Source organism: Hypomesus nipponensis, chromosome 24 (assembly GCF_054491055.1).
Source record: "Hypomesus nipponensis isolate SF chromosome 24, ASM5449105v1, whole genome shotgun sequence".
Classification (NCBI taxonomy): Eukaryota; Metazoa; Chordata; class Actinopteri; order Osmeriformes; family Osmeridae; genus Hypomesus; species Hypomesus nipponensis.
Window position 1 is genome coordinate 6,086,598 of NC_140384.1, and position 11,085 is coordinate 6,097,682.

An 11,085-nucleotide genomic window follows, 5' to 3' on the forward strand; every position below is an offset into this window, starting at 1 on the left:
TTCCAAATCTCGGGCCTCATCCCGGGCTGTTGACTGGCCCTACATCCGTTCGTATCTCCCATCTGAACTCCAGCACCTTTAGAGGGAGGTACCTCTCAATGCCCTCTGCCTGCACCTTCTCTGCGTGCTACACCCACAACAGGACTGGGTGGCTCGCTGTCACATGGTCTGCCGTAGACCTTTCTGTTTGACATTCTCGTGGTCAACGTGAAAAATGGTTCCCTCAAACACCGCGTGTGGCGTAATATGTCTGGCAGATGTTCTACGAGCCTCCGTGGAGAAACGACACCTCATTGATGGTGTTCAAAAGTCAAATATGTGTCAACAAAATGTCAAAGACGTTTGAAATGACAAATGAATGTATGTGGTTGTTTCTCCTCACGGGTCTAAGGCAACGATGCCATTTTCATTCACAAAGGTTTCTCACTGCAAGTCCACAACCACTCATCCAGAGTACGCCAAACACCTGATATCAGCCAAATTGCCTCTCTGAAGGCGATAACGTTCTCTCCGAGTCGTCTAAAGTGTCTTGTTCGAGCCAGTGTAGGGCCCGCTATGATTCATGAATGGTTTTGTGATGCTGTTTTCTATGTGAAAGCCACCCCTGTGTTCGCAGCCAACTGGGGAAATCCTGTAGCGACTTGCTGGGAGAGAGAAGGCTCAGCGCTTGGCCGTGCAGGTGAGTGGAAACAGGAGCTGCACTTGTGTTTTCCTTAAGAGTTTAAGTGCTGTCTTTGGAAGTGTCCTGTTACGCTGCTCCTTCCGTGACCCCTCTGACCCTCCCCTTGCATCAAAGGTAAGCCAATTACTTCCATTACTTTAGTGTGGCATTGTCAATGGAGTTGGACCCTATTGATTTGCACTGCCCACTGTGGCTTGTTTTTCTAAGCAACAGGTCATCTGAAGAATTTTTAACCCCCCCCCCCCCCCCGACTTGAAAAAGCTGCCATAATCCAATTTCCTCTACCTGTCAGCGCAGTTGGTCTCGGGTGCTTCGGTGTGATTAAAAACACGACGGCAAGGGATAACTGTACATTTCGCCATGAAACACGATGCACATATGTTTGAAGCGTTTTCCCAAAACGCGACGTTGATCTCGATAAACCACGAGTTCCTTAAAGGGGCCTTCACCTCTCCTGCAGAGGCCATGTGTCACGAGCCCTTGTTTGACGTTGTCATGATGTCTGTGAAATATGTGACTGATGGCAGCCTGAGAGGCTGTGGGCACTCGTCCACAACACCACTGTGGCCAGGCCAGGCAGGCAGGAAGCCCTGAACTCACAGATGCAGTGGCAGATTGGATGTGAAGAGCCCTTTGAGAGGAACACCGACCTGAGCGAGCAGAGATGTGAGGAGAGATTGACAGGGGTCAACGCCAGCCCTCCTGGAGGTCACCGCCAGGTAAGAGACAGCATGGCTGACCTGTCGTGGCTGACCTATCATGGCTGAGCCAAGGCAATCTCACAGACAGACAGACAGACAGACAGACACTTTTGGTTGCCGTGTAAAAGGTCTGTGTCACACCCTCAAATTGCGTCTGAAGTTAAAGCATCTGCTATGGGGAAATTACACATCATTGAAGGAATAGACTTTGACGCATGCAGCTTCGTTATAGTTTACAGTGTCACAAAACCAGGGAACAGCCTTCTCCTCCCGTGGCAACTGAGTCATGGAAGTGTGACTGAAATACCAGGCGAGTTGTTGTGTCACAGCCTGGTTTGGGTGTCAGCGTGGCCGGTCAGAGAGTTGCAGGGCACCACTTGTCTTGCCGGTGGGGGTGGGCCCAGGGTGAGAGAAAATAGAAAATGGAAAATTCCTCTGTGAAGTGCAGTCGTTGGTGATCAGGTGTGAACTGCAGAGCAGAGATCAGAGGAGGAAGGGGAGGGGAGAGCAGACAGCTGCTCCAGACCCAGTCAGCGAGCCCTCCAACACACCAGCTGGCCCACCATCGCATAGTATGCCACTCACTGCTCAGGCTGCATGGGGGGAACTAGCAGATGGAAAAATGCTAACCAGGGATCCTTTGTGTTTGGCCTGTACATGTACATTCAAATTTGTTTTGAGAATCATAACATGTTTCAAACTGTGATACACATGATGTCTCCTTTTTCAAATATCGTTGCATATACACACATAAATACATTTCAGCTACGTGCTGAAAAAGGGTCCCATGAAAATCTGTTCAAGTGGCTCCTAATAATTTTTGTTCATTCTTTAACAATTTTGTGTTTATTGGCAAATGTTTACATCATTTTTGAAACATTTACATGTATACAATGCAGGCTGACTGACAACTTGTTAAAGTGCATTCAGAGGTGGAATATTAAGCACTTGCCCCATGCTATTTGGCCCTGGCTGTTTTGGAATGTATCAACAAGTTCACAAATTATTTTGTCAGAAGTGAAGATGCAAATTTGATTTGGAAGTCTCGAAATGTATTCATCACACAGCTCCTGGGCTCAGAGGCATTGAGGCTCTGCCAATTTCCACCTTTTTCATTCCAGATCTTTCATCTTAAATGGATCAATTGATTACCAAGGATACATGTTAAAACCGCAGACAAAAAACATTTGACCAGGTGCCATCGAGTACTAGAAGTTTAGCCATGGTTATGGACCATCAAAGAAAAACATATCTTGGTATGTTACTTGAAATGAATGACAGGGGGGTGGTTGTCTAAGAATTTGACATATTTTACATTACACGGCCAAATCATGAAGTATGCCAACCTTCCTCAGTCAGAGATATAAAAAGACATCTATTTAAAAAGGATTCCCCCCTCAGAGGATTCCACAAGGGGTTCTTCTTGTTTTGACTACCAGGCCCAGTGACATCAGTGACATATGTCTGAAGTCTTGCTGTCAACTGATGACAGAATAAATCTTGAAAATGGCTACCAGTGAGTCCTTGAAATCCCAAACCAGTCAAATGTAACCGGCCTAACGTGTCCTGGGGGGCTAAGAGGTCACACGGTACTGGATGCAGAACTAATTTCTAATGAATGTTGTTTTTCCGTCTGCCGATGTTCAGAGGTCACATTGTTGACATGCTTTTTATGCTCCCGTCTCTCCTTTGACTGTTTGCATGCGGAGGCGTGCGGAGTCCGCTGTCTGCTGTGAACAAAGATGTTCGAATGATTCATTACAGATGACACGCTCGTTTTCCTTTGGTCTCCCTTCATTGCCTCGAGTCATCTTAATGATGATAGCCAATTTATTATCTGCACATATTTTTGGATCATCTGTTATCATTCAGAGTTAAACTCTTTGCAATGCCACGAGTGGGATCTGTTATCCCTCGTTTTGATCGCATTTCCCTATTCTGTCTGTCCGTGTCTCTTCGTGACCGAGGATCAATGTCACACACGTCTACAACAGCGACACTCCTCAGAGAGTGACCTGGCTTCGGCGTGACCTTGTGTCTCACCACGTGTGTCTTGAGCATGTTCATGACCCGGGGGGACATTTTGCTCCTTAAAAATAACACAGATGCTGCGTCGCCCCTCGACAGGGCTGTCTGGTCCCGTCCGCCCGAGCTGGACAGCGTTCGGCTATTTTCATTGCTCGTCTGTGAATTGCTGTGGTCTGAGTCACTTTATTAGTTTTGAAGCCTGACATGTTACTAGGCTTCCTGGCCTTGTCGGATGAAGCGGTCACGGGCCTGTCTGCGACCAACGAGTGTTAATCGCGGCTCAACAACTCGGGTTTCACCTGTCGGAGCATCCTCGAGGTCTCAGACCTGCGTTCAGCCGTCTGGTCCTTCACCTGTCTGATGTAATGCTACGCATGACATGGGATTACAGAAATATGCGGTGAATTTCAGATATGACAAAATGCGTGGTCCTTCTCATACTTCCAGGGACATTGTGTGTGTGTGTGTGTGTGTAGACTATGCCTCATTTCAGATAAAGGGGGTTGGGAAACTAGTTCCAAATTTATTGCCTGTGTCAGCTGTGTCAAACTTGGCAAGCTCAAATGGTCAGCTTGCAAATGGTAGGGGTATACCTAAGGGTCACGAGTCTCTAATTATTGCAGTTCTGTACATTTTGAGACCACATGTTTTCATTTAGTCATTTTTAAGAATACAGGCCTATTTTATGTTGACAATTCATGCAGGACTTATTTATTCTAAATATGTATCCATTCTAATTGCCTATGAAGCATAGAATTGATGAGGATGTGCTGACTATTTTTCTGCAGGCTTGGAACTGCACATTCACAGGCGCTGATGAGTGACCTGACCGAGGGGGTTTGTGTGGGCGTCAGCGGAGGAACTGCACTGCTGTCCTGGAGCCCCAATGGGCACCCCGGGGAGATTGTCCAAGCGCATCCTCTGAAACCGACTTTTATCATTCATAAAGAGGACCACCCACTTTCCGTGAGTTTCTCTTTGCTTCTATTTTCGCAGGGTCAGAAAAGAGTGGCCAGTTGCTCTTTATGGCAGAAGATTTTTTACGATGTGGTTGAAGCTGTCGAGGGACCCCCAATCGTCCTTTCACTTGTTCCTGGAGGTACAGTATCTCTGGCCCAGCAGACACACTGAAACACAGACAGGACACCACCATTCTGAGGCAGGAGTTGTTAAGTACAACAGTGAATCCACCCTGTTCGTATAACAGTATGTAATACATTTTCGGTGAGCTTTTCCGCAAGAGACCTTCATGTCTATACAACACAACAAGTTCATAAAAAGATGACAATTATCATTTGTACCAAGTATAACTCTGGAAGTGCTTCTGGTAATGTTTTTGCCTGCCTGGAGCTGTCTTTCATGAATCTATTTATGAAGGAAACTCGCTTCTTGTGGTACTGTGGTCTATTGCCCCCATGTTTGATCAGCAACAAGCTTTGGGGTAAACATCTTGTACACCTGTTCAGTCTTTCTGCAGAGTCACCAGTCCACCAGTCCCCCTCTCTCTCTCCCTCTCTCTCTCTCTCCAACATTCAAAGAGGTGTTGGTGTTTTTTTGGAGCAGGAAAAACATGGTACTTTTCTGTGGGTGCTGGAGGTGTCTGCTTTTCAGTGAACGTCGGGTTATTTCCATCTCCAGTAAAGCCCGTGGAGACACGAATAAATAAGATCAGGTTACAAGTCTTCAGATCTCACCGTCACTTTGTAAACTGAAGTGGGGGGTTGGAGGGTGGATGGGGGGGAGAGGGGAGGTGGGGGGAGGCTAGAAGGGGGCCAGACAAGCGGCATTTCGTGAGGCCACATCTTTTTTTTTTCTTCTTTGTACATCCCCACTCCCCAAAAAATATTGCTGACACCCAATGCAGGCTGCTGGAGATCTGTGAATTCCACAGTGATGAGGCTAGCTCCTGCAAACACTCTCTCTCCCCTGAGCTGCCCCCCCCCCCTCCCACACACACACACACATCCACCCCCAACATTTCTTCTAGTTAGCTCCTATAATTGGAGTATGGGCACAAGCAAACAGACATCACACAGCCGTGTCTCCATGTTACTGTATGGAACACTCCCTGGAACACCCCCACTGAGACCAAGTTCAAAGCAGTGCACCTTTATAATAACACTCAACCTATCTCCATGATTGATGATGAATTGAATTGAATGATATAAACATGTTTTTATAGCAGAGCAGCATTTGATCAGTGATTTATTGGAAATGTGGTTTAATCTTTGCAAAACATCTCAGATAAAAGAGTGAAGCCATGCAACAAGTTTTAATGGCTTGATATGAATGGCTTGCTTTTAAGGTTGAATTCAAATTGAGCACACAGGCCACATTGAAGTCTGGATCATATATCAACATAGTTGACACACATTCTTTAAGTAGCAATACATTTTCCATCTGATGGGATGTCTGCTCCTGCATACACCAAGAAGTTTATTTTTGTACAGATATGCGACCATCGCATACAGGCTTTCTGTAGTTCATGCAAAAGTGTCAAGCATATCTATACTGTAGAATCATGCATGCGTCACTTCAGCAAAACCTTTAGTTGATTTGTTATTTTGTTTATTTTCTAAAGCAAACATTGTTTGTTGTCAAATTTTGCCAGGGACAGCTTGGGCGACATGATTGATGGAGGAACCGACAGCTTTTAAGAAGTGACATTAACAAGTGGAATCAAATTGCCATGATGTCTGTCAGTGGCCACAAGCCCTTGCAGAGCAGTAAACAGAGATGGGTAGCTGCTGTGTTTTACAGCTTGACCAGCTGACAGGAGCCAGGAGTAGTATGGAGAAGAACTGTTTACTGGGAGCTCAGTTAGACTCTATTGTGTTTAAAAAAATGTTAAGACTATTGTTTTGTTAGAATTTACTAAACTATGTATAAAGGTATTTCAGTTTGCTATCTGTACTTGAGCATTAAAGCTCTACATCTCACGTGTTAACTCTATAATTAATATGTAGGACTAAATATGTTTGACTGAAATGATGATTAAGGTCATCAAGGTAATCATCTATTCATCTAGCAAAGACAAAAAGCTCATCAACAAGGAACTGGGATACATAGGATATTGAAAGCCCATTGAATGGCTATGGGAAATGGGTATCCTGTTACATTCAGTAGTGCGATGTTGATTGCATGTAATCTCACATCTGCTTCGTGATGAAAAAGCCTATTGTTCAAATGATTTGTTTTAGGCGACCACATGAACTGAATGTGCGAGCAGTTAACTGCGCCATAAGATTGAAGGGGACCAAGCAATGGAGTATTTAACACCTTATTGTCATGTCTCAAGTAACATTACCCTTCTCACTTTTAAATACAGTGCTCAACGCTGGTGGCAGAGGCAGAGGTAAACGTCGCTTAACCAGGTGAGTATTGAGAGAAAATAAGAATGGAGGGAGGGGGGAGGGGGTTGGGGGGGGTGGGAGAGTGCTTTAAAAAAATGATAATAATAATAAAATACCAAAGTGTTGGTGATCTTAATTCCTAATGACCTTACCCAATATGTATTTTACATTAAATTGCTATTTCTTTCAACAATAAAGTCACTTAGCATCGATAAACTTAACGCGTAAATTACGCGGTCACTTTCCTTTTGGACCTGGTATTCCATTAAATTAAATTGCTTATTACATACATTACATACAATTTACCGCCCTTGCATTTAGCCCCAATTTATTTGCCCGCTGTGCTCTGCCCACCCACAATACAACAATTCAGCCTCCCTGCGCATGGGAGGGACCTGCCTTTCAACATTTAACCACTGCCCAGCGCGGGGCCAAGACGCACAGTGAGAACGAGGGCTTTTCAAACCTGGAATAAGCACATAACCTTTTATATTGAGAGCTCACCGTCTGGATTTCTCAACTGACTACTATAAAGGAAACAAATGATGGATTTTTGTGTTCGTATTTGGATATTTACAAGGGGACACCGAGTCGATGTACTTATTTACTTAGTATGATGTATCTGGTCACTGAGGTGTTTTCTTCAGGGAATTACTTCAGAGTGTTCTCTCATTTGAAGATTGGTGTGCACATGGAATAGACTGCTAAGGGTCTTGAAGTGGACAGGTCAAGGGGACGTGCTTGAAATCGTGAAACATTGGATTATAGTTTCTTATTGGAGTAGGTTATCACTGGCTGTTAGACGAGCTCTTTGGTATTAGATGATATACCGGTGGGCTATAATGTATGGAATAAATCAGCGCTGCGTTTACATGTAAGTGTGGTCCATTTGATTGAACTGAGCAATGTGAAAATACCAATGTTGATGTTAATGTGTTTTATTGTTATTTCACAGATCTTTTCATTTCTTCGTGCTGTGCTGCCATGCCCAGGTAAAACTTGAACAGGTAGCCTGTCAAAATGAATAGTTGATGCACTAAATAACAATAGCCATAGGCCTACCATACTTTTTGGTCGTCTTAATTTGTCATACAATATTTGGTTTAGACTAATGTGTAGTGTAGACTAATGTTCCCAAAATAGCTTGCAATAGTAATGCAATTAGGCCTAAATCTATGTCCGCCGTGCGCACAGTCATTCTTGTTTTGACGCTATATGCCACTCTGTTAGTTTATTCTAGAAAAAACAGGTTAGAGGAAAATATATGTGATTTTATTTTTCCCTTTACATAAAAAGGGGGAGAATCACCCGTCTCCTAATTTTAACCAGTATGTGAGGGAGCAGGGCGCAGTGACGGACCAGTTAAGCCGGCGACAAGTCAGGATTTACCAACTATACAGCCGAACCAGCGGGAAGCACGTTCAGATTCAGGGCAAGAGGGTCACCGCCAATGCTGAAGATGGCAATACTTACGGTAAGTTCGTGCCTGTGACGTTCAGACTGTCTCGCCGTGATACATCTACATTGCCTTTCCCAGGTTTTGATTAAGGACCGTAGAAAAAATCGCGGTCAAGGCCCATCTCTAAACATCCACCCACTGCGTAATGTTTTCAGGCCTATATGTTAATTTAGATTAGGACTACGTGGACTACACTGCTGTATCCAAACCCTCGTCTGGGCTTTTGTCCTTTGCTCAATACACATTCTTAATGTAAGCACTGACCCTAATTAACCAGAGGAGGTCAATCATTGAACCGATAAGACAATTCAATAGGGAAATGTGTATTCTTTCAATTACTGTTTTCTTTTAGGTTAATGATGACACTCGTCACAGCAGCATGTTGTTATCGTTGATAAATGTAAATGTTGATTTATCGTTGATTGTCTGAAACGTGAAACATCTTAGTTGACAGAAAAACTCAGTTTTTACAAGTAAATGGTTCTATGTTGTAGAAAACATATATGCCCATTTAGTATCAAGGGTCAACGATGCTTTGAATTGACTTTAAACAGGATTTTTTACCCCACCAATTGCTGTTTTCATATTGTGTGTTTGTGTGTTTTGCAGCACGTCTCTTTGTGGAGACTGACACCTTTGGTAGTCGTGTGCGGATCAAAGGGGCAGAGAGTGGTCGTTACCTCTGCATGAACCGGAAGGGTAAACTAGTTGGAAAGGTATGATCCAACTTAAGTCATTCTGGTTAAGTGAAATTTATTTTTCCAGTAGGTAAATCATTATACTGTTAAATGTAGCCTAGGAGAATAACATGCGCTGATTGGTTGCTGATACTTCTGCTCAATCCTCATTGAAATCAAAACTGTGAAATTTACGTTGATGTGATACTTGTAGAGCCGTGGGAAGGGCTATAGCAAGGGTCAGTGATACAGCTCTATAGCTCCAAGCACAGTGGACTATCACAAGGGATAGAGGGAATTCTCCATCCCACATAGTGGATGGTCAGAAGTCAACCGTCCACTTCCTGAATGGAAATGGAAAAGATGTATTCAGTGTTGTCGGCCTGCCATGAGAAGCAATGGATCCATCTTTCATCATGTTTTGATGGTGTTGAAAGACTGGGGTCTGGTTACACATCTCAATAGAAGATGAAATCTCAGATCAAGGGTGTAGCTGTTGTGCACTTCCTGTCTGTTAGACATTAGATTCTGGTTTGTGAGGAATGATTGGCTAATATTTTCCTTGACTTTTAGAGTACATGAAAAGGCTCAGATATAACTTTTTTATTTCCTACTGTTAATGGAGCCAACATTATGATAAGACATAGTTTGTCCTACCCTTGTTGCATGGGCCTATATTGAGCCTATATTTAAGTTGGTATTCCATTTCTTAGCATGATCATTCCTAGTGCAAGTCATGATAGTGTTAACAATAGTACGATGTCACTGCCTTTGTATCCTCAGATAAAACATTTTTGCCTCATTCTCTCAACAGCCCAATGGAAGAAGCAGGGATTGTATCTTTACTGAAATTGTTCTGGAGAACAATTACACCGCCTTCCAGAATGCCAAGTATGAGGGTTGGTATGTGGCTTTCACCAGGAAAGGGAGGCCCATCAAAGCTTCTAAGACAAGAGAGAACCAGAGAGAGGTTCATTTCATCAAGAGGCTACACAAGGGCCCATTGCCCTTTCCCAACATGGACCAAACCAAACATTTTGAGTTCATCCGTTTTCCGCCGACCAGGCGAGCGAAACGGAACAGGAAATCACAGACTCCTACCTAACACTGAACAGACGTGGACTCATATTATTTAGAAATAAGAAGAAAAAGATGCGATTCTATTTTTGTATATTTTTAATAGGTAAAGATACTTAAAATGCCAAAAACATTGTATGTAATATCACTGTAAAATGATGACATGTAAATACTGTAAGAGAGTAAAGAAGATGGATGTATATATTTAATAAGTCTGTGTGTGTTAGCTGTATGATTGGAGGATATCATTGGAAGAACATAAGGTATGGTGGGTACATTAATAAACATGCTCTGCTTGGTTGGCACAACATTTCAGCGTGACAAATGCAACTTTTAGCTTTAGATTGCGTCTCAGCTGACGGCTTTCTCGGTACCAGTGCTAAATTAGTATTTCTAAGTTAGGAAACTCTCCTTGGAAATGTAAAGGAAGTGACATACAAGTAAAGGAAGTGACATACAAGTAAATGAAGTGACATCCAAGTAAATGCTGATTAAGGTGCCCAACCACCAGACAGATTACGTAAATATGTAGACATGATGGTAATGACTGTCGAGAAGGACATATTTGGTGAAATATTTGAGTTAAACCAAGACCTTAATTGCTATATTAAATCCCTCGAAAAGACATGCTGACAGACTTATATTACTCTCGACGTGGTTGTGTAACCATGCAACGACATTAAGCCCTTATTTCGAATGATTATGGAAAAGGTCTTACTCACATTAACACCAATCAAACTAGCTGAAAATACTCTAATAAACAAACCTCACCACCCTTTCGTTATGACTGGGATGTACTGTACTGTCACACAAGAGCAAATGACGGCACCATACCATATTACATCCAATTAGGTATTGCATGGTTTGGTGGGATATCATTTTGACAGATCAAAAGGATATCAGGTCTTCAACCACTTGATCAAGGGAATGGTTTGTAGAAATGGTGAGATTATCACTTATAATGAACTTGGCAAAGAAGTGAGTCGTGAGTATTAGGTTGACTTATCATTATTAACAAGAAATGTGGTCTTGTTTACACTATACAGATGAGATCTATTTTAAGCATGATGACAATTTTTTTATGGGTAAACTATTTGTCACAGTTAGA

At 43.0% G+C, this 11,085-nt stretch overlaps 1 protein-coding gene across 2 annotated transcripts; it reads left to right on the forward strand.

Moving 5' to 3' along the window:
• Positions 1-7,102: 7,102 nt before the first annotated feature.
• On the forward strand, positions 7,103-10,285 carry fgf17 (fibroblast growth factor 17). Of its 2 annotated transcripts, none has more exons than XM_084690669.1 (5): positions 7,103-7,638; positions 7,720-7,756; positions 8,061-8,238; positions 8,833-8,939; positions 9,715-10,285. In XM_084690669.1, exons 1-5 carry the CDS (start codon positions 7,586-7,588, stop codon positions 10,003-10,005), a joined length of 666 nt encoding a protein of 221 aa, XP_084546795.1. In that variant the 5' UTR covers positions 7,103-7,585; the 3' UTR covers positions 10,006-10,285. The 2 variants fall into 2 exon arrangements, with proteins under 2 accessions (XP_084546795.1, XP_084546796.1); XM_084690670.1 differs by having other exon boundaries at positions 7,104-7,638; positions 8,094-8,238.
• Positions 10,286-11,085: the final 800 nt, after the last annotated feature.